General features: G+C 33.8%; 1 protein-coding gene across 1 annotated transcript in view; it reads left to right on the plus strand.

Annotated features, from left to right (window-relative positions):
* LOC145263760 (protein LSM12 homolog A-like) overlaps positions 1-25,190 on the plus strand; it is a 40,698-nt gene that overhangs the window by 9,087 nt on the left and 6,421 nt on the right. Inside the window, exons 2-4 of the mRNA XM_080120792.1 lie at positions 2,083-2,216; positions 17,135-17,244; positions 24,929-25,058. Coding sequence (XP_079976918.1) covers positions 2,083-2,216; positions 17,135-17,244; positions 24,929-25,058 — 374 coding nt within the window. The remainder of the gene's footprint in view (positions 1-2,082; positions 2,217-17,134; positions 17,245-24,928; positions 25,059-25,190) is intronic.

Consider the following 25,190-nt stretch of genomic DNA (forward strand, 5'->3'; position numbering starts at 1 on the left):
AAAACAAGCAGAGCATCCCTAATGGGGTTTGGGGAAGTCGCCTTAATGGAGGTGGGAGAAAATAAAGCAACGGATGGAGGGGGTAGGAAGGTGACCTCTGAGTAGGGGGATGACCGGGGGCATCAGAAAATAAAGATGAGGAGCAGGGGGTTTGGGCAGACTCAGAGGTTCTCTAATACCAAAAAATAAAATCAGGAACAGGATCTCATTTGTACCACCAGTCAAGAGTTACTTTACTGAACTTATAATGCTAACCTGCCATGCCTAAGGAGGGAACACGTATTGAAACTTGGCTCCTCGACGGATGCACAAACTAGTGCTGTGCACCCACCTCTTGTCAAATTCCACTCTAGGCAACCTCTTCCAATCGCATCTGATCTTTACTTTAAGCAAATGTTTAAAGTAAACGATCAGATCCCGATCAGGAACAGATGTCCCTTCGTGGACCAACTTGAGGCGCGCGATCCAAATGGTCATGCGCGCTACTGCTAGGATCGCCAGGAAAACCAAACTTTCCTCCCTGGGGAACGGCGGCTCCATGTTGTACACAAAAGTTCCTACGTCGAGATCGAGCAGACACTCGGCATCGATGCGAGCTGTTACCCCCTCGACGTACTTTAATAGGGGCTGTATCCGGCTGCAACTAAAAAACGCGTGCTCGATTGTTTCGGGCTCGCGTTCGTCACAGCACGGACAGAAGCGACTCTTTGATCTTGTCCCGAATAGTGACATTTATTAAAGTAAGAATTCAATTAAAAACATTCAATGTTCTCATGTGAATGATGGAGGACACTTACACCGTTCACAATGCAGCAACTGGAACTAAAATCCAGTAGCTTATCTTTACCTTAACCATATTTTTATTTTACGAAAAAAAGGCAATCTCAGGTTAGCACCACACTTATAAATTAATATATAAATTAATACCTCGGCCATTTACCTTAGTACTACTCGTTAAAGTTTGCTGAAGTCGATCTTTGAGGTACTTTTATTTCCTGAGAACCATCTAGTTACATTTTATTTTTGGTAAATCAAACTCTTCTTTGATTCCTAAAATTGTAAAAAGTGAGTCATTGGTCTCTTTTTCTTAATTTTTTTTTTTTTTTATTATTATTGATAATGTTTCGTATTTAAAGTAGATGTGCATGTTTAGCAAAATTCTTTGAATTTAATGTGGTCTTTTTTTTTTTTTTACTTGGGGGCTCACCAGTTATCAAGGTCCGAAGGCTGCTCTAGGATAAGGATTGATAAGTATTAGGTAGACGTTGAGACAACACCTTGATTAGTAAAGGGTCTAATTATATAAAAGGATGATCCAACAACTTATTTACATTAGACTTGAAAACAACCATGTTATAGTCAGCTGGGAAGCAGACCAACGGTATTGTGTTCCACAGACAGATCTAAAAAAGGAACCTTGCTCATGAAATTTTTGTTTAGTTTTAGATATAGTGATGGAAATTGACAGTTATGGTAGCTAGACGAGTACTTGTTGCAAATATTTTGTGGGGGTGGGGTCATAGAATTAAGCATTCAATGTTTTTAAAGTGATACATCATGGAAAAAATTTTTTAAAATTTTCTTTAGTTATTATTAGGGCTATGACAAGAGAATATTCTTTTCATTATTTTGAATCTTGAGTATATATCAGTTAATGTCTTATGTTTTTTATTATAAAGTGATGTGGTTATCGATTGATTAACTGTTGGATATATACTTGAGAGCCAAAACAATAATATTCTCTTGTCATAGCCCTAGTTATTATTCAATTTTCAGACTCCTAGACTTTGTCCACAAATAGTTAGGTTTAATTGTTGGTAAATATGACCCCCCCTCCTTTCAACATACAATTAATTTAATTACTAGTTAACCAAAATTTGTTGAATAAAATTTGCAAAAATCATTATGAATGAAAAATATGGATGAGGAGTGGGGGAGGGGGTTGCTACATTTCAGAAAGTTTGGACTTTTCAAAATGTTTGCCAAGTGCCCAAATTTCTAGCAGGAATTTATAAACGAGTTATTGCTGTTATGTTTTCCGCTTACCCTGGAGGGTTTGTATTCCTTGACTCAGCTCTCTAGAATCTACGTCTTCGTCTGGTAACCACAATCTTAACGATATGAAATTCATCAACCTGGATTATGTGAAGGATGTTAACATGTTGTCAGATGCCAAAGAATCACCTCCCCACCTGTTGCCCCTCAATTTAGCAAAGGTGAGTTGGAAAGATGCAAATCAAATGCATCATGGGATTTTCTTTTTTCATTTAATCATTTTAATATCTTTTTTTTTTCTTTTCTTTTTTTTTTTTTTTTTTTTTTTTTTTTTGCTCAAATAGACTTCAAAACGTAATATTTTGAAAAGAAAAAAATTGCAATTTTTATTTTAACACTAGCTGTATATACCTGGCATTGCCAGGTAAAAAAAAAAAAAAAAAAGCATTGCCGGGCAGATGGTTTAGTCACATACTATTTAAAATACACCAAATATCTTAAGTTGTCAGAATTTTCCTGAAAGTTAACCATATTTTGAATTTTTGGAAGAATAAAATGAAGACGTTTTCGTCTATGAAATTCAAACGGAAATAAAATGTAGCTTAAAGGGAAATAACTCATAGGTTAAATGGAACTTCGTTTTTTAAACCAGCTGATATTAGTTATAATAATTAAAACTAGATTACATAAATCAACTTTATATAATATTTCTATCCACATACAGTACTATTTCGCTGTTTCACAGCTCGTCAGTGCGGCTAGACAGGCAACTACCTCAAGCCAGGATTGAAACCTGACCGCCTGTACGACAGTCAAGGCTCCTAACCGTTATGCTAATCGGCGAGTCGTGAATTAACAATGTTTTGACATCGTCCGAAATACCTATTGCAGAACAAATATGTTCTATTTTTTATTACCGTTTTTATCTGCTTAGTTACACATATTTCGGTTACTGAATTACTGGATCGTTTAATACGATTCGGTAACCGAAACATGTGTAACTAAGGACATAAAATGGTACTAAAATAAAACATATATATATATATATCATGCAGGTATTAAAATTTATTTGTGAAGCAGTGTACCTTTTGTATATATATTAACCAAGTTGTGAACAGACAGACAGGAATACGACTTTATTTAGCATTACAAGCATATGCTGTATTTTCGTGGACATCAGCAATGTGCTTCAACAAGTCATATCTTTTTTATTTATGGGTCAATTTTGAAAAGAATTACATTTATGGAAAGAAAATAGAATAAGTATGCCAATGATGTTAATTTGTTTTGCTTTTATGTGTTCAATGTTTTTATGCTCCAAGTTAAAAATGATAAAAACCGGTAAAAACTGATGACAGCAAAAAGGGGAAACTGTTTTTTCAATGTTTACGTTTCATACGTGTCGTTTGGATACACATGAGCAGGGTATTGATTGGATATGGCTGAAATTTTATAGGCTATATAAACCTAGAAGTCCATCTCTACTAGACTTTGATTTATATTTTTATGACCACAGGAAGCAGTTACAACCAAGCAAAGTTGAAGAATATTTCAAAATTTATAAGATAAATTGGCATATATCATCAATTTTCATGTAGATAATAGTTTCAGAATTATTTTCATGTATATGTAAATATTTGATAATTATTAATTGTGCTGAAATTTCTTTAAAATGTTATCTTTTATAGAAATTCAAATCAACTTAATGGGAAAACGGCTCACTATGTGCTAATGTGCTGACCAGCGCTGAGCTGACTAAAGTCAGCGCATTAACGAGTTTTGTTTGTATTCTCTTAAAAATAGAAAACTGTTTTTTCTGCTTTCAAAACGAAAGTTTCATTTTTTATTCTGAGTTTGTCAATTTAAAAAAAATTATTTTCAAATTTGATTACCAAACAAGACCAAGCCAAAACTATTTTTTTTTTTTTTTAACACTTTTCGTACATACATTTCTGTTATTATGGCATTTATAACTTCTTACTTAGACTTAAGGTAGAGTTATGTTTTTTAATGGTCAAATCTTAGAAAGTCCAAATTTTCAAAGCAATACAGCAGCTTCGATTGTCATACATTTAGTTTAATAAAAAATGAAAAAATAATAAAAATGAAATTTTTTCTTTTCTGGTTTTATTTCAGACTTTGGGTCTAAAAATGTGTTTTATATAAAATAGTTTTTATAAATTTTTGTTTGTCAAATAATTTACGCCACTAAACTACACATTTACTAAATATCTTATTTATAAAATAAAAATTTGTACTTTTAATTAATATATTTTTTTTTTTTTTTAATATTAGATAAATTTTCAAACTTTATCTCGGTGCAGTAAAATAATGGAAGAGAGATCATTAAAAAAAAAGTGTGTGTGTGTGTGGGGGGGGGCAATTCAAACTCATTACAATGAAATTCTCTACCAAACCAACTAATTTTTAGGTATTACGGAAATAAATGCTTAAAGAAAACATGTGTCAAGGGTTAGGGTTTTAAAATAATGTCAGCCCTTGACACGTGTCCACACTCGCTGTTTTTAAAATCACTTTTTAATAACAAAATATTTGGTTTCCAAACATAAAAATTAGGCCGTTCGATAAAGAATTTCATTGTGATGCATTTTTTTATATGTAAGTGTTGATTTTTTTTTTTTTTTTTTTTTGTCTCTTCTATTCTGTTGTTTTAATGACAATTCAACTATGTAAACAAAGAAATAAAACGGTAAATTTTTACCTTGTTTCCATCTTAACATTTTTAATTAAGGTTTTCGGGTATGCTGAAAACGATTATCGCATTTAAATTTTCCGCAAATAAGTAGCTTTTCAGATATTAAGCAATGACATTTCTTATGTTGGCCATCTTGATACATGCATTTGCGCATAGTTTCTCAAAGTTGAGTTTTTGCACTAGCGCGTACCAAGATGGCCACCAGCGATAACATAAGAAATGACATTGCTTAATATCCAGAAAACTACTTATTTACAGAAAATTTAAATGCAATATTCGTTAAGGTGGAAACAAGGTAAAAATTTACTGTTTTATTTCTTTGTTTACATAGTGGAATTTTCAGTAAAACAACAGAATAGAAATGACAAAAATTACCATCAACTAGTGAATATATAGTTGTTGCTTATCAGGATTCCTGGTATTGTGGAAGCTGCATTCGAGGAGTCATGCAGAGTAGGATTTATGGCTGCATCTCAGAAAATAGAGGTACATTTTTGGCTAGAAATGTAAATCAAGAGTTTAATTGGAAAATTGGACTGGTCCCAAAATACATAAGTTCTGGTCGACTATGCGAATTTCCATCTTTTACCGAAATTCAAAATCTATATGAAAAATTTTCTTCGATTTATTTCTGAGATTAATTCATATCTACTCAATATTTACTTTTCTCCGAGGGGAGTAATAAATACCGGCCATGAATGCTCTGGAGGCATTCAATGGCTACACCCCAGATTTAGCTCTTCTTTGGTAGAGAGGCAGGTAAATACCTACTCTCAATAAAGCTATATTTAAATACTACTATAATACTTAGTTTTGTTCATAAGTAGACACTCATTGTATGATACCATGTGCCAGTTAAAGAAAAAATTGAAATTTGTACCTCTTAATTTATAATTCATGGTTTATGGTAAAGAGATATGTCAGATTTGACTGCATAATCAGAAAGAGCACACAGTTTTACATAAGAGCACCAAGTTTCATAAGAATAGCTTGACAAATAAATAAATGGTGGTGAAATTATTGAATTTCTTGAAATGCAGAGGTCCATAATTTAGCCCACTTTTTCAATAGAAAAATGTCCATGGAAAAGACTAAATTTTGGTACTTAAAATTCTCATAACTTTTGAACTACCGATGGTATTTGCATAATAGTTTTAAGCATCTTTTACACAGCTCTTTTCATGCAAATTGATAAAATAACAATTATCTAAAAAGAAAAAATATTATAATAGATTTCTCTAACAACTGAGCCAGTTTTCATATGGCATAAAAATTGTAAAGTCATATGATTAATTTTATTTCCAATTGAAAGAATCGATGAGTTTTTGAGTTAGTATGTAGACTTAGAACAGTTGCGGTAGCAGGCTAAGTTTACAGAGGAAGGACAAGCAAAACATGAGAGTAAGTGATAAAAATCGACCGGAGAGAAAGGGATTAATAAAGACTTGGCCAGAGCTAGGTTAGTTTTCAAGTAAATTTCTAAAAGCTGTTAAACCAAATATGATGATTGGTGAAATCCTGCACTTAAGCTGCGTGAGTAAAATTGTTTTTACTATCTTGGGATGCAGTGAATGACACTTTTGGTTTTATCAACAAAATAAAGATTAAAACGATGATTTAGTAATTCGATTGAATTTTCCAAATTGTATTTAATAAAATTTTAAAAAAATTAAAAAAAATAAAGTTTAAAAGAAAATTGTTTGCACACTTTTAAAACTTGTACAGAAAAATTCAATTTTATTTTTTAACTAGCCTCGGTGCCAGGCATTGCCTGGGTGTTTGGAAGTGTCTGTTGGGCCAAAAAAAAAAAAATTGTAGTAGGTAGGCTTGAACCCGTATCACGAAGGAGGAAAAGAATGTAAAAAAAAAAAAGTGATGTCTTTGCTGTTGCGTCCATCGCCAAACCGGAAGTGACGTAGGTTTAAATTAAGGCTAGTTTGTCAAAAAGAGGGGATGATTTTCAAAAATACTGGCGAAAAAAAGCAACCTCTCCTTGTTGAAAAGTGCCCAGTTGAGGGTGAAGGAATTAATGTTTTTAGCTAATTTTTCGATATTTGTCGTCTGAAGAGTCAAGCTTCAAAACAATACCGATCTCGTGCAAATCTGTCGCCTGTCGAATGTTTTAGGCAGACATACATACATACAAACACAGGTGAGATTTATATTATAAATAATTTTTTAATTCAAGTTTAAAGGATTAGCAGGACTACCCAGCCTTGCCCAGATTTAAAGTGTAACCTATTTCTATTAAAGCTATCTCTCTACTTTTCTCTTTGTCTCTATCTTTCTCTCTCTCCAAATTCCTCTTTCTTCTTCACCCAGCCCATTCCTCTTTAGCTTGACACGCATGCACACACACACACAGACACCTTTGATATAATAGATTCTTTGAGTAATGAGTCGGAATTTTCTTTCCAAATTAGTACATAACACTAAACGACCTCCCCCCCCCAAGTCCACAAATCCTGGCCAGTTAACCCCCTAATTTTAGATTATATTTATCCAGGTCAATGCCGAGCAAGAAAATATCAACTTTGTGGATGTTTGTTTTGTAGTTTTTTTTACTTTTAGCTAGTAATACAAACATACATATACACAAGCCCTTTATATAATAGAAGAGAAAGAATGTAAATAATATTTTTTTTATAAAAATGGGTTATTTTTCTTGCTATCCCCCCTCCCCCCGGCCCCTTCCTGCGTTCCATCCAGAATGGCAATTTTTAAAAAAATATCAAATTATGTGATTCATAATATTCGTTTAACATTTATTTCACATGCTGGTATGCGATGGACAGCTTTTAGAAATTGACTTCCAAACTAACCTCTCTCTAGGTCTTTATCCCTTTTTTTCTCAAGTCTGTTTGCATCACTTCCTTAACCTTCCCAACTTTTCTACATCTACTAACTGAAGCACTGTCCTCCATTCTTTCAGTGTGACCATACTACTGAAGTTTCCTGTTTTGCATGCATTTTCCTATACTGTTATTATATTGCCAATAACATAGTACAACAATAAGAAATGAAAATGGCTTAGCCAGAAGCAAAGTTTTGTTAGTTGAAATGCTGTTTACGCTTAGCATTTAAAATTTCAGAAATGGTTGAAAATGTTGGCATAAAGAAAAATAATCACCTAAAAAGATGACTGAATGTGAAATGTGATCCAATCAAAGACCTTTGAGGTGTTAAGGAATTTGGGGTTAAAATTGTTGCCACAAGATAGACAAAAGATTGCAGTACTTCTACACTATTAGGACGAAATTTGCGGAAATCTTAATACTGAATTTCACATGAAAATGATATCTACGTATTCCTCGTATTAAGTTGATTATATCCAAAAATTACGAAAATTGATGAGGTAGAAAATTATTTATTAAAGAAAATAAAAATTCAAAAGGGAGGTAATTTTCTGTTTCGATTTAAACAGGATGGCTGCAATTTTTCACCTGCTAACTCGATTAAAGTTTTTTTTTAATACTTCAATAATATTCAGGCAATTTCAACTGCATAATTTGGAAACTACCATTGTAATTTATTAGAATTGACAAAAAAATTCAGTAGAAACAACTTTTTTCTTTTTTTTTTAACCATGTTTTTTTTTTTTTTTTTTTTTTTTTTTTTAAACCATGTTACTGATTTCTACAACTTTTTAGATACTCCTTAGATTATAATATCTACAATTTGCAAACGGACGCCGTCTTTACATTTACTTTGATCGACTTTTAAAAAAATCTCTGGTTCCCTGGGTTTGTTTCTCTTTCTCATTATAAATAAACATTATGGGGAAGCGGAAGCTTAACTGGCTTGCAGCCAGGCATTCATTTCTGTGCCTGCGTGAACGCATTCACTTAGCAGTTAACTTTTTGATTGACATAGCTAAATTTGAACGCTTTTTACTTCCTCTGGTGTCCTAGCGTAGTGGTAAGATGTCAGGTTTTCTTTCACTTTCTTTTCCGCCTTCACGTCACGGGTTCGAGCCTGCCTGCCTTCTAACATTTTTTTTTTTTTTACACACCTCCAAACACCCGGACAATGCCGGGCACACCTGCTAGTACATATATGTATGGCTCAGTCCCTCTCCATAAAGTTAACCTGTAGATTGTATTTTGTTTTAATGGATCATCATCGTCATATCGAATGAATCTGAAGATTCTATTGTTGGCATTGGTTTCCCCGATATTTTTCTAGTCAGAATTCTTTACAGAAAGACATTGGAGATTATGAGAGGGACCACGTGAACGTTATCAACATAAGTGAAAGTGATTTTTATAGAAACCAACTGGATTCAAACTTGGAACACCCAGGTTGTCAGTTCATATCATTACCACTAGACAACCATCACCTCCCATTTTTTCAATGAATGAAGTCATCTTTTTGTTACTTGATCAATTAATGATGTGCTAAAAGAATCTTTCTGAAGTGTGCATATCTCTTTGTGACATCATAAAGGATCTTTCTGATGTCAGATCCTCTAGTATGTGGAGATGTCATAGATGACATGTGACCGTTTCTATGTTAATGAATGACATCATTCCTTTGTGATATCATATAGTGTGCATTTCTAAGAGTCCCAAAATAATTCATTCTTTTAGGGTTATGTTCCTTGATAGAGGCGCTGGTTGAGTTTGAATGCTCAGACAATAGCATGGCAAAAAAAAATGAAGAAAGACATACTGAAGATGAAGTGTATCTTCGAAATATTTATAAATTTCAAACAAAATGTTTATTTTGTAATAATGCATTGTTTTGGCTTCAAACGTATCTAATACGTATTTTTTAATTCATTCTTTTGTTTTTCATCTATTAACAAAAACATAACAAGGCTCTCTAGACAAATTTATCTTTAGTTGACCTTTTACAACTAAATATTTTCGTTTACTAGCCAAATAGAAAAGTTACTAGCCAAACCCACATGATTTTTAGAATATGACATCTTCGTTCTGTGATGAGTATATACATCATAAAGATATTTTTGTATATTTTTAAATAAGTGTAATTCTAAATATACAACAAATTTTATGTTGATACTTGAAGGTATAAACATTCTAATTTCTTCAGATATTTTTTTAAACAACCTTCGTTAAAAAAAAAATATATATTGTTCTATTAAACTTTTCTTGTTTAAATAATTTAAGTTTGTTCATTTATTTAAAAAAAAAAGAGTTGTAAAGATATTTTTCACTTAGTAGGTGAGTCTTGGAAGATTCTCAGCGAAAAAAAATAAAATAGCCAAAAGATAAGCGTTTCATTATTTCTAGTCGCCATTTTGAAAAATCACTCGCAAATGCGACTGTTTCACTCGCAATGTAGAGCCCTGCATAAAATGGCTGACTTGTTTACATATAGACTGAAATGCCTTGTGATTGCTTTTAATGTCCTAATTACATTTTCTTTTTTTTTTTTTTTTTTTTTTTTTTTTTTTAAGTTACTTTTGGCGCATTTTACTATTGCATTTTTTGGTTTCAACAAATAACCAATCAATCTATATAATTATAAAACTCTGTGGATCTTGTTTGTCTTCAATCGAGCGATTCCATCTTTTTAAAACAGGGATGACATATGTGTATATAACAGGAACGTGCCCAGGGTGATTGAAACAAAATTTCTGACCACGGTTATGGTCTTTGGTGTGGTTTCAAGTGAGGACCACATCATGTCACCTCACATCTTCAAAATCGGCTTGAAAGTCAACACCAAAGTGTACCTGGATGTGCTGAAGAGTGTGGTGATCCTCTGGTGCAATCAGATGGTCACTGGCAGACCCTGGGTATGGCTGCAGGACTTGGCACCGACCCACAAGTCCAAAGAGACCCAACTTTTGCTTCAGAAGGAGTGCTATGACTTTGTACCCTTTTTATTGGCTCTCCTCCTTCTACTGAACCTGCTGAACTACTTTGTTTGATCATCACCAACATGACCTCCCATAACAATGACGCCTGATCGCTACCATCTGCCAAGTTTTCGCTGAACTCCTGCCGGCGCTTGTGGAAAAAGCATATTCTCAGTTCCAAACCCATATTGAGGCGGTGATTGAGGCTGAAAGCGGCTACATTGGAGTGAAATCAGAAAAACAGAAGACTGTCCTTTGCTGGAAACACCATTTGATCAGTGTACCCATGACTTAGATGAAAACCACATTGGTTTAGTCTCGTTCTAGAATCAGGTTCTTATTGAAATTTTTTCATACAGGGTGGAACACTAAAGAAAACATTAAGGTAACTTAATTACTACATAGTTAAGTTACCTGAATTGATTTTTGTACTTAATAATTATAAATATAATTAATAATATTAATTCTACATAATTACTTCATAATTAAATTACCTGAATTAATTTTTCTACTTATTAATAATAATTAATAATACTAATTCTACATAATTACTACATAATTAAGTTACCTGAATTAATTTTTCTACTTATTAATAATACTAATTCTACATAGTTACTACATAATTAAGTTACCTGAATTGATTTTTTTTTCGGTAAGGATGTGTTTTCCTGATACTTTGCAATTATGCCATTGACTGTGTCATCTCGAATGCCTTAAAATAGTTATTTACTTGGTTCCCCACTGAGCAAATTAGGCATAAGGCTGTTTTTTAATATGGAGAGTAAGGGGAGGCGGACCAGTTCTCTTGAGAGGGAACTGGATAGTGACAATTGGTATGAAGGGTTTTCCCTACATTGACCAAAACTGATTGCTCAAGAGCAATTGTCTTATATGTGGGGGCAACCCCACATATAACTTTGATTGCAGCGTCTGCCGGAACAGATACTACACTTTGAATTACTTTGCATCCCGGGCAAGCCGGGACTTGGTGACAATGCCTTAAAATAGTTTACTGATGTCACTGTTAATCACAGCAACGTCATCAAGGACTTAGATGACACAGTCTTCCTTGATGAAGCATTTTGTGATGTCCAGTGTGGTATTAATGAACTTCAACGTGTTGTATTGCAGATTGGGTTGAAAATCTTTACCTTATGGGCTACAAAAAAAAATATTTCTTTGTTTCTTTTTCTCTCTTACTTTCCCTCTCTGCCCTGCTCTAACCAAGTCTGTTGATCTGTTCCACAAATCCAAAAACCTCCATGAAAAGTCTCCAGAAAAAATACACGATTAAACCCAGAAGTCCAACTTCCAACGTAGGCCCCACACTACCATGTCTCCTCCTCCAACATCAGGGGTTTACATTTCAACCATTACGAAGGTTTAAACCAGACCTATTATTCCTATATATTATTCCTAAACCAGACCTATTATTCCTATATATTATTCCTAAGTGAAACTGGCATTGAACCGACTATTTCCCTAGATGAGTTTGTCATGAGCTTTAGCATGTTGAATTGCAGATTGGGTTGAAAATAAATGCCTTGAAATGGCACAAAATATTTGCTGGCTTTCAACCAATAAACAAAGGTTAAGGGTTTCAAATATCTTGGCACCATCATCAAGGCCACAGTTCAAGGTGAAGCTGTTATCAAAGTGTGACTTTATACATGTTTTCTGCTGACTCAGATTTTGCCCAGAGCTACAAACTAAGATGAGGTGCAACACGAAAGTATGAATCTATCAAGTAGTGATGGGGCGATTCCAATATTTTTCCCGATTCCGATACAATTACCGATTTCTTAGTAAATTCCCGATTTTGATACAATTACCGATTCCGATTCTTTATAAATCTCTAAATATTTACAATAAAGTTGTTATTTTTATCCGATTACCGTAAAAACACAATGTTCAGTGTGCAGATATTTTGCTCAAACATGAAAATACACTTGTATAATGGGGTGATCTATAGATTTTATTTTTACTGATAGTTTAAAATCAATAAATATTTTATTATATAATTACTACCAGCTGCAGAAGATTTTGTTTCAAACAAAATCAAATAAAGGGATAATTGAAAGAATCGTTTTGGCATCGGAAAATAAGTACAAATTTTTCCGATTCCGATATCCCAAAAAGTTCTGATTTTTTTATTTTTATTTTTTTTATTCCTTATTCCGATTAATTGTTCCAACACTACTATCAAGTGCTGGTGTAAAAACAGGCTCTTTGCTGGGCCAATTGGAGTAGAAGACATGAAACGGCTGGAAACTTTCTATCACTACTGGCTGCATCGCATCCTCCAAAGTTGCCAAGCTTTCAAGTCTTCCTTGACCATTGCAGGTCAGGTCTTCCATGGGTGGCCAATGCCAAACAAGCCATCAAGTTCTATGATACAGACTCTGTTTATGCACATATGATTGCGCTTGACCACGGCCACCAAGAGTAAGAAGAAGGCCTCTACGTAAATACCCCCGACAAGCAGCAAAATCCCACCCCTTCACACTCCAGTAGTTTCTTCCCCAGAACCGCTAGACTTTGGAATTCCCTTCCAGGTTTCTGCTTCCCCAACTGTACTGACATGCAGAAGTTCAAGTGTAACGTGAACCGACATCTTGCTTCCCAACTCCCCACCTAGTACCCCTGTAGCCTGTGTCCCTAATAGTAGCCCCTTACATCAAAGTGGCAATGTGTCTTGTTAGGGGTGAAAATGTAAAAAAAAATAAATAAAATAAAAGGGCCGGTTAACTGAAAAATGTCAGCAGGCAATGTAAGACTGTCAGTACTATATGAGGGCCATTCGAAAAAGAGCAATAAAACATTTTTAAAAAGAAAAAGGAACACAGTTCGATTAATACTTAAACTGAACTTTATTCAATACTAGCGGGGGGTACCCGGCGTTGCCTGGGTGTTTGGAGGTGTGTGTGGTTTTGGGTAAATCAAAACAAAAGAATAATAAAAAATCATTGCCCGGGTGTTTGTTTAAAAAAAAAAAAAGTTTTGGTAGGAAGAATTGAAGTCGAAGCTTTGAGGCGCAGTTGGAAAATAATAAAGTGTGAAAGAAAAAAGGGCGACGTTAACCGTTCGCCGACCCAGAAATAGTAACGGAAAGATAATAAAGTTAACTCCGTTACTTCTATTTGACCTCATTAATGAGGTCAAATAGAAATAACGGAGTTAACATTTACTGTGGGGCAGGTTATTTTTTTTTTTTTTTGTTTACTCAACTTTGGCTGGTTTTGTTTCCCCAAGATGTTGGGGAGAAACCAGCTCCCCATAAAAAGGGATTGTTCAAATTGAATAGCAATCGTCTGATATAAGGAATTTTCCTCGCATTAAAGCTGATGGCTTACGTTCGCGGTGTGATTGCCGAGAACAGCGTCTTCGCTTTCAACTAGTTTCGCTTTTTATACGAAAAAGCTGAATCAACACGTGAGAAGCCAAAATAGCAATAATTTTGTAAAAGTTGCTGTAAATAAATCTAGACGCGACGCGTGTTCTCAAATCCTAGATATTATTATCTAGGGGGTATATGAACACTTCTAAGTGATAGTAACGACCCCGGGACCGTCGGCGAAAAAAGCCTTTGAGACATACAAGAATGAGCGCACCGCATTTGCCTTTTATATATCAATAAAATATAAATATTATCTATTTGCCTTTTATATATATAGATAAAATATAAATATTATCTATTTGCCTTTTATATATATAGATAAAATATAAATATTATCTATTTGCCTTTTATATATATACAAGAATAAAAAAGCATTGGAAATGCAAAAGGATATAGGGATGGTACGCCAAAAAGTATACAAACAAGATAGCTATGAATGGCTAGGCACATGGAAATAGAATTGCATCCAAAGTATAGCCCTATAGCTTTTCTTCAATCTTCATTCCGTGCCATCATTACGGTTGTAAAAAGCTATAGGGCTATACTTTGGATGCAATTCTATTTCCATGTGCCTAGCCATTCATAGCTATCTTGTTTGTATACTTTTTGGCATACCATCCCTATATCCTTTTGCATTTCCAATGCTTTTTTATTCTTGTTAATTAGTATTTTTATTTACAGTCTTATTTTTAAACTTACATTCATGATAGTATTGTCTTTTTTAGGAGGCGGCTCATTGCCGCCTCCATTAGTAGCAGGTCGCTTCCTGCTGGGTTTTAGGTCTTTTTATAATAGTTTGTGCATGAGGCAGCTTTTTTTCCCTCGGAATCCCTGTTATACCGTGCTTTTGAGTCAGCACATGAGGCAGCCTTCTTTTTTTCTGGTTCTTTGTTATAAAGAGCACGTGAGGTAGTTTTTTTCCCCTCGGGATCCCTGTTATACCGTGCTTTTGAGTCAGCACGTGAGGCAGCCTTCTTTACCTCAGGATTTGCATGATACTTAATTTTTATTATTTCAGCATTTTTCTGATAGTATTCTTTTTGCTCAGATAATACCTTGACTTTGTTTTTTTCATAGTCTATATTTCTCTGAGCTTTTTTACTACGTGCTGACTTTGGCATTTTTTATTAAATGTAAACATATAGCACTTATGTGTATCTTACTATAATATCACTTATCTTATAGCAAGACAACTCTCGTAGAATTGAGATACTGCCCCGTCACCAATAGTTAAAGTGTGGAACGGTATATACACCAATAGTGTAGTTGTTATCTTTATATGAAGTCCTAATCAGTGACAGTGTGAGGTTACTTGGTTAATTTATTGTAGTTTATTTTAGAAAACTTACTTGTTTTTATTAGTAGATTGTATATAGTAGCCACAATATCTAGTTATTTTTGTGGCTAGGGCTTGGATTTTGATTCTTTTGGTCAGCTTCCAGTGAGTTCTTAGAAGATGACTTTCTTGCAGTTTCTTTTGCGGTTAATTTAACTTATTTCCTTTGGCGTTTGGTGAGTTCTTAGAAGAACTGGTCTGATCTAATTTTCTTAGCGAGCGAAGAGATTCAGCTGCATTTAACAATGGTTGCTATAGTGTATTTTTGCGCATGCGTGAGAATTTCAAGTTTCCTCCTTATTTTTCAATAGTTTGACAGTAGTCATGTGTCTTTCTGCCAAGAGCGACAGACGTCAGTGTTAGCCGTGATCGTCTAGAGGTTAGGACCCCACGTTGTGGCCGTGCTAACCTAGGTTCGAATCCTGGTCACAGCATTGACATTTTGTACATATTTTACAGTCCAAAATCTGAAGAATTATTTGTTTTTATAACATTGTTTTTTGACGTCGTACTTGCTGATAGGTTACTCTTATAACAATTTTGATCAACTGAGATAAAGATTTTGTGGTTTCATTAACGCTGGTGGGTTACTGTTTAAAGAAAAAACCTTAACGTTCACCTCAAATATTCAGCGTCCAAGAAATATAGGCCACTGGCAAACTGGAACGTCTGTGAGCATCCGGTGTATTATTTGGAGCTGTCCCTTTTGAGAGAAGTTCCGTGTTCGAAGTGGTCTGTATACATTGGGTATATAGTGTTTAAAACTTGTTATTACATGTAATCTTATTTAATTATGGAGTTAGCTAAAAAGCGATGGGTCACTGCACTTCTCCGTGTAAAGAGCAGTTGATTGATGCTTGAATTGTTGTCAGAGACCGTTCGTACACCGAGATACATCGTCTCAAAAGAAAGAAGAAGAAAGAAGAACAATTGGCCATTTTTGTACCCTTTTTTTTTTGCTCTCTTTTGACATTTTAACCGACGTTCTGACACTCGCTGGATTCGTAAGACGCTTCTCTGTAAGAATATGTGCTTTTTGAAACTTATAAGTTGATTTTAGTTGAGATTTGGATAGTTTTGTTTTGTAGGCGTATAAAGGCGTGTACGGGCCATCCCTATATAGAGTGCTACCGCCTCTCTGATATAGATAAAATATAAATATTATCTATTTGCCTTTTATATATATAGATAAAATATAAATATTATCGATGTAAAATTAAGTAATTTTAAAGCAATATACAATTTAATACTGATAGAAATGAATTTAGGGAACAAACAATTAAAGAAACATTTAAACACAAATATTTTTTGGCCTTCGGAACAAGATCAGTGTAGGTTACGTCAACTGAAACGTGAGAATAATATACAGACGAAAACAGTAGTCCCAATAATCCAAGTAATACAAATTATAAATCCTTATCTAAAAAAAAAAAAACATTCTAAAAATATCAATACTTGTTTCGAAAAAAAAATCTTGGATGTTTTCAGTTTTTAAATTCCAAAGAAGTTACGTACGGACTGACAGAAGTGCTGGAAGAAGTTTAGATAGTACAAGGGTCAAAACCTAAACGGTCCATTCTTCCAGGCCTTACTTCCCATCTTTCAAGCGGAGTAAGTTTATTGCTTACCGCCTGAGGCACTCTGACCTGGAGAATGCCAGTGGGGCTTCCGAGGCAATTTCTAAAAGGTCGGTTCTTATCTTTTTTTATTTTTATTTTTATTTTTTTTCCCCACCTTCCGACCTTGTCGCATCTTCCTGCGATAAGGAAGCAACTAACCTGCACATGATGAGCATAACGATGACCATACACAAAATGTGTAAATTTCAAATGAAAAAAAAATTCTGTATTTTATTTGTTTCAGTTGAGTAATCGCGTTCGGCAAAATGTTGAAGAAAAGAGACAAAAAGTCAATAATGTTGGAGTTGGTGTCTCGCCCGAGGGACAAGCAGTATTTAATGCAATTATCAAAACGTAAGTATAATTTTATCTTCTCTCGCCATCTCCAAATTTTATTTTTCGCACTAATAGGGCACCAGGTTGTAAAATATGCTTAAATATAATATTTTAATTTATGCAGATTTCGTATTATTATTACAGAACCAATTCTCTATTGTTTATTATATTGTACCCAATATATAGTAGTGATTTGAAAAGTAAAAAAAAAAAAAAAAGTGCCTTGGGTGCCATCATCTAGAATCAAAACCAAAATCCTTATCCTTGAGTGGCCTATCGGCCTTGATAAGTGATGACGCCTATGTAAAAAAAAAAAATAAAATAACCATTTAGCACTCTAGCCTTAGTTGTTACCATTTGAGCTATCATCAGATGGATAAGAAATAGTTAGAAATGAACTGACTTCAATGTATAAACACATGTCTGTCCATGTGTACAAGAGCACTTTCAGTCAACTTACGCCTGCCAAAACCCAATTTTTCCAATTTTGACCTAACCAGCTATTTTTTTTACTGGCTTATATTTAAGTCACTTTATGTGATTTCCTTCCTCATAGGTTCAAAAACGACTGAGCCTATCTTTTGTGAATTTCATACAAAACTGATTTATATGTCTGGTAGTGTTCTTAGATATGGTTTGTACAGAGATTCATCAGATAAGTATAGAAATTCGAAAAAATCCAATCATAATAGTTCTTCTTCTCTTATAAATAAAAAGAACTTTTACAGGGGAATATTTTACTTTACACTAGTGTAACCTTGGCCAGTGTAACGTAAAATATTTCCCTGTAAAAATTATTTTTGTTTATACAAGATTATTTTTAAGATCATTAAGCCCAAATATCAGCTAACATGAAATTGTAAACAAACGGAATTTGATGAACGACATTATCATTATTTATTTGCGAATTAGTCCACCAGGCAAATTATTCCTCGTAATATATACTCTATAATAAAAATCTCACCTGTCTGTTTAAATGTATGAATGTCTGCCTAAAACTTTTGACAGGGGCAATGGATTTTTACGAGATCGGTATCATTTTGAAGCTTGACCCTTTCGACGACAAATATTGAAAAATTGTCTAAAAACATTAATTCCTTCACCCTCAACTGGCCACAGTTTTACAGTGAGGAGTTGCTTTGTTCACCAATATTTTCGAAAGTCATACCCTCATTTTGATTGGCAAGCCTTAATTTAAACCGTCGCCACTTTTAGTTTGGCAATGGACGCAACAGCAAAGATGTCACGTTTTATTTATTTATTTATTTTTTTTTCACATTCTTCTCCTTCTTCACAGGACTGGTTTGAGCATGCCTGCCTACTACGACTTTTTTTTTTTTTTTTGTTCAACACACACGTCTAGGCGCCCAGGCTAGTATTCAATAAAGGATAATAATGCATACATAATCTGCATAAATTAAAATATCATGTTTAATCGTATTGTATGACCGGGCATCCAGCTAATATACATATATATATCTATAAAAGTGAACGTGTCTGTGTGTCTGTACATTTCCCTACGCAATAACTCTGTCAATTTTTAGTCTACAGACTCAAAAGTTGATATACTGGGTACTGAGATTTGGGAAAATCTATGTGATTGGTTTTCGGCCAGAAATGTGGTTGTTAAGGGGTCAAAGTTCAACGATTTGACCTTTGAGAACTCTACAAAACTCCTCCGACAATTTTGCGTCTAAACACTTGAAATTTTAGATATAGATTCCTTGGACATGGATCTAACTTAATAACTTGATTTGAGCCCAAAACAAATGTTAAGGGGTCATAATAGGGGTCAAATTTAAAAAAATTGACCTTTTTTTTTTTTTTTTTTTTTGCTGTACTAAGAATATAAGAAACATGCGTTTTCTCTTTTTATTGTAATTTTCCATTACACCAAATTGAGCCACAGCAACGCGTGGCAGGGTACAGTTAGTATATATATATATATATATATATATATATTAGTGTGTGTGTGTGTGTGTGTGTATAACAATGGTCCACAAGCAAAAGCAATCATTTGACGTGCTGCTCTGTGACTTTGTGTCTTGGAGGAGATGCAGTTTTAAAAAAATGGAGACAGACATAATGAGTTTTCTTGATTAGATTATCATCAAAATGTTGTCCTTGAAATATTTTTCAAAACTTTATTTTTTTTTGTCTTCAAATAATCAGAATTACTGCAGAATACTGCATAATAATTTGTCTGTGGCTTCAAAAAATATAAAAAATAAAAAAATAAAAGTCAGTCATAAAAATATGTATCACCACCTGACAATGTAAGGATGGGCCCAAATCTTATCTGTGGCTTAATTCTTCATTATTGTATTATAAAAATCATAAACTGCAGGATTCATTAGCATGAATCCCGCATTACAATGAACAGAATCAGTTACAATGAATAGAACTGAAGTTATCATCAAAAACGATTTTCACCTTTTTGGTTCCCTCTGCAGTAACCACGCCTTGAATTTTTTTTTTTAATTTTGTATAAAAATTAGTCATGGTGGTGAAAGTAAATTTTTCACTTGTGGCAGGAGATCCCGCATGCTTGGCTTATGTTATAAATTCTTATTCACTCCAAACAAGGCATATTGCCACTTGGATGGAAGGCGCTACTTACTATTTGGGACCATGCCTGCAGGGGCACTATGTAGCAAGATATCTATTCACATTATATTTAAATTTCTGTACATTTTAGTACAGTCAGAGAAGCAGGAGACGGGGGGGGGGGTCCAAAGGCTAGCAGTTTTATGAGAGTAGAAGACTTCTAGCAACCTCTACAGTAGAGGGGTGGAATTTTGCTGCTTGTCATGCATATTTACATCAAGATTTTCCTTTAAAATGGATACCCTGAATTGGAACAAAAATAAAACTTGCTTTGGTCTAGAATGATTTTTTTTATTCACTGATTAGGGACAGAATAAACTAAGTGTAGCATTGGAACAGATACTACATGTTGTTCCTAGCCAAAAAGGCCAAGGAAAATTTTTGGTTGTTTGAGGCACAAGAACCCAAGTTTGCCCAGCTGGGAAAACTTGAGTCCTTGTACCGGAAAAATATCCAGTAAATAAAACGTTTAGTAAATCGTTATTTTTTTTGCATTTCCATACACGAAACACAGATATAAATATCACTAAAACATCTGCTGGGTCATAAGCTTCATTTCGATACCTTACTTGCCTGGGTGTGTTGCCTGTAGGCTGAGATAAACCGCGTCAAACATGCACACACACACGCACATTAGGAAAATTTATAATAAGAAATTACCTTTTTTTTTTAGTTCTTTAACTTATTGGACCAAGTGAACTGCCATTATTTACAACGTTTTAATCCTTCAGGAATGAGCCAGTTTTCCTAGAATAATCAATACTTGTTACATATAAATAATCATTAATCTAAACTTCTTGATTTGGACAAAACTCTTACATATATGCAAAACAAAAAAATGGTAATTTTTGGAGCATTAAGGAGAAAAACCTGGAGTTTTCACAAAATTTGAATGGAATGTTTATTACTTTTAATGACAATCATCCTGGTTGGGTTGATCCAGCTTTTTCTTGAGCAAGTACAGTGTCTAACATCGCTGCCCACTTTTGCAGATTCTATAAGTGTTAGAAACACTGTATTTGCTTTAAAGGAAGGATTACAATTACAAATAGTAATTCCTTACATCCAAATGGCAATGTGCCTTGCTTAGGGTGAATAAGTATAAAAAAAAAAAACTTGGTTGTATTAATTTTTTTGTGAGCTGTTATCTGTCATCTTTATAGTTGTTGTTTCCTCACATTTTGGCCAACTCATCCTCTGGCCTTCTTCAGGTGTTTAACTGCGACAGAATAGGAATAAGTTTTGTAATTGTATATCCAGTAATTACTGCCTTCCATAGTTGTTGTTGATTTACCACATTTTCGGCCAACTAATCCTCTGGCCTGCTTTGGGTAGGATTGAAACCGCTATCTTCAGACAATGCTCACCTGGAACTGTAGAGATTCAACATCTCTATTCACTGCACCATTCCTATTCCATTGCGGTTAACCACCTGAAGAAGGCCAGAGGATGAATTGGCCAAAACAACTATGAAGTGAGGATAACAATCTGCTAAAAAATGAATACACAAATTATGAAGCCTCATCTCAAAAGATTCCAAAAAAATAAGAAAAAAAATCTAATATATAAAAAGCAAAATAGACACGCGTATTTATGTATGTCCACGAAAGGCTTTTTTTCATTGGGGTTCTCCGTCGATTAGATTCCGGGAGAACGCAATGCCAACTCCCGGCCTTCGCTCCAGGTAGTATCTGTTCTGTAATTGGTCCTTGGTCAATGTGGGGGAAACCTTTCATACTGAGACAATTACTATTTATTTGGATACTGCCAGAGTGCCCCCTTTTTTGGGGGAGCTGATTTTCGCCAATATTAAAAACGATGCTTTCATGGGAAGTTTAAAAGCAACGCCATTTCTGCAAGTCATCTTTTTGATTAACTACGTTAAATTTGAACGCTTTACATGTAGTAGAGGTATTTAAAAAAAATTTTTTTTTTGTGCTCAACACACACCTCCAAACACCAGAGCAATCCCGGGCAATCCCGCTAGTAGTATATAAAAACTTGGTTGTTTCATGCTATTTCTTGCTATACCTGATGCTTTTCCTCCTCTGTGTGTTTTATAATTGATATGTTGAAACGCAGGGATCACAAACCACTTCCGGATTAAAATTTTTTTTTTCTTCAGAGTTAGTTAACAAAGCACTCAACTAGCTACAACCGCTATCATCAAAATTTTGGTATCTAAAAATATAGCTGTTTTTAAAAAAAATTTTTTTATATCCAATTATAAAAATTGAAAAATCCTTGAATTTTCCCTTGCCTTGAAAAATCCTTGAAAATATGGAAAATTTCTTGAAAATATCTTGAAAGGCCTTGAAAATTTGTCAAAATATTAAAAAATAAAATCAAAATAAATACTATTAAATTATTTTTTAAGTATTAGTAAAAATACCATTAAAATATTTTTTAAAAATCTATACTCCTATAAATAGGGATTTTTTTGTGTACCGATATTCATATTAAAAACCCTTTTTCCTATTTATTTAAAAAGAAAATACAACTTTGCTATATATGGATCATGGAATTGCATTCATCTGACAGAAGATCTAGCTAATTTGCAAATTCTTCTAACCATTTATTTGAATTAATTCCTTATTAGTTTTTTTAGTTTTCTTATGGAATTATCATCTTTAGTTAACTATTACGTGTAATTATATTCATGCAGATATTCTATATGATTTATACTTGTGTAATATTTGAAAAATAAAGGTTATAGTAAACACCAACCTCTTTATATATTTATGTATGTGTATATGTATACATGTTTAAAAAGTTTTGCCTATCAAACTCTTGTCAGTTCTTGGTCTACAGACATGAAACTTAATATATAGGGTATTTGAACCCATGAGAATCTTTATATCTGGATTTTAACCAGGGAAAATCTGTGCAAAAGTGAAAATTAAAGAAATGGAATTTGCCAGATGAAGGTCGACTATGCAAGCGTAACATCCAAGCTATTGATTCATGTTTGAATTTTTAGCCTTGCAGCAAACATGTCTTCATAGCTTAGGCATTAATGTCAAAGGAAAAAGTAAATCATAAAGAGAATGTTTTGGTTTCAATTCTCAGTGGTGGTACACGAGTAATTTAAAAATTTTTTTTTTTTTTTTTTTTTTTAACTTTGTAAATCGTTACTATATATATTGAGTCCAATATAATCTATAATATAAATCTCATCTGTCTGTTTAAACGTACGTACGTACGTACGTACGTATGTCTGTCTGCCTAAAACTTTCGACAAAGGGGATGGATTTTCACGAGATTGATATTGTTTTGAAGCTTGACGTCTCGAACGACAAATATCGAAAAATTGGTCAAAACTATTGACTCCTTCACCCTCAACTGGGCAGTTTTCTACAAGGAGGGGTCGATTTTTTGCAAGCCATTTAGTCATCGTATCGGTTGGATTGACTTTGCCTAATTTTAGTGTTCCAAACATCTAGTCGCGACATGGAGTAGCAGATTTTCTTTCACTTTCTTTTCTGTCTTTGCATCACGAGTTCGAACCTGCCTTCCTACTACCACTTTTTTTTTTGCTCAACACACACCTCCAAACACCCGGGCAACGCCGGGCACCCAGGCTACCATATTTAAGTATATTTTATGACCGGGCAATGCAGGGTGGCCTGCTAGTTGAAAATAAAATTGAAATACATTGTTTTGCATAGTAGTATTGGGGAATCAAGAGTTACGTCCCATTATCACAAAGGGACGTAACTCTTTTTTTTTTCTTTTTTTTTTTTGGCGTGGCCGGTCTAGTTTTTCAGTTATCACAGATTTTTTTCTCACTTGGGTGAGGGGGTGGGGGATTCAACAGCCCCTCGATTTTTGCTTACATTTATAATTTGTTTTTTTTTGGTATGAGGAGTAGTGACGGCCGTCATAAATAAAAATGACTTCCCTAAATAAAAAAAAAAAAATGACTTCCCTAAAATAGAATAAAAATAAAAAAAAAAAAACTTGTGGGGACGGGACTTTCCAATGGCGCCCCCCACCCTCCCAAAAATAACTTTGATAACTAAGGAGGCCAGCCAGGCTGAAAAATGGCCAAAACGGCAGCCATCTTGGTTGGAAATTTGAAAGCCATAAAGAAAGTTAATATTTGAAATGAAATAAAATCATTTAAAACTACTTAAAAATACCAAAAAAATGATTGAGTTAGATTCCAAAGTAACATTTGTTGTATATTTGACTTTTTATCTTTTCGAATCACTGGATTGTAAAACAACCTCAAATTTTGTTTTGAAAATTGAATTTGAAAAACTTTGAAAAGTCATTAAAAATCTGTACGAACCCTATATAATGCACAAGCACCCAAAATGCTTCCACTAAATACACTTTGGATAATAACTTTGATTTTGTTAATTTTAAAAATTTGCCACTTTGCTGATATTGTAACCAATGCAGTCTCTCTTTTATGATTGTACTATACTGGAATGACATTAACTCTAGGCGAGTTGAACTGACTTCTTCTAAAGGGAGAAATTCCATGGGAGTATGAAATTCACAAGCAGTCTCCAGTAGCATTTATATCCTGTTAGAGATGATGATGTTAGGTTTTTACAGCTCTTGTAGGGAGGTATCAACGTTCTCCTATAGACAGCACCTGGTATTTCCAAATAGTAACCCATTTGGTGCTGATCAGGTTCAATGTTGCTTAACTTTAGTGATCTGACAAGAACTGCTGTCAGCGTGATTCTATTTTTTATCATCTTGATCATGAAAGATTCTTTTATGGTTAAAATTTTAATGGAATTTCATTTTTCCAAAAATTTATATGGATCTAGTAGTTTGATAGTAACCACTGTACAAACTTGTAGATTGATTAGTTAAATGGTTTTTTGATGTATCAACATTTTTATCAGAATACGTCATACAATATGGAGAAAGTAATGCACAATTTTGGTTCATGTTTATTTTGTCAGGCAGACGTATGCAGTTTTGCAATTAACTTTGTTCTTGTTTGTAACAAACCTGGTCTCTTGTGTTCAGCAAAAAACCTGTTATCAGGTGTTTGTAGACCCAACTTTTTATCCATATCACATGCTTCCAGATGTGATCCCTAAAAAATTAATGCTTTTTTTTTTTTCTTTAGCATATCAGAAACGAGATGGAGTGGTAAAAATATAATCGTCATGGAGAAGGTTGAAATAGATCCACCTTATGGTGTAGAGAATTGCCGCGGCCAAGAAGGAAATCCAGTTCTTATACATGTCAAAAAAATAGTAAGTTTTTTGTTCTTTACCAGTCTACATGGTTGTTTGATTATATTGTTTTTTTGTTTAACCGTAGAGATTATAAAATCTGCACTTAAAAAATTTCATGTTAATTATATCTAACTAGTAGTATCTGTAGAA

Source organism: Euprymna scolopes, chromosome 39, assembly GCF_053919585.1.
Source record: "Euprymna scolopes isolate OS-2025 chromosome 39, ASM5391958v1, whole genome shotgun sequence".
In the NCBI taxonomy this organism is placed as follows: Eukaryota; Metazoa; Mollusca; class Cephalopoda; order Sepiida; family Sepiolidae; genus Euprymna; species Euprymna scolopes.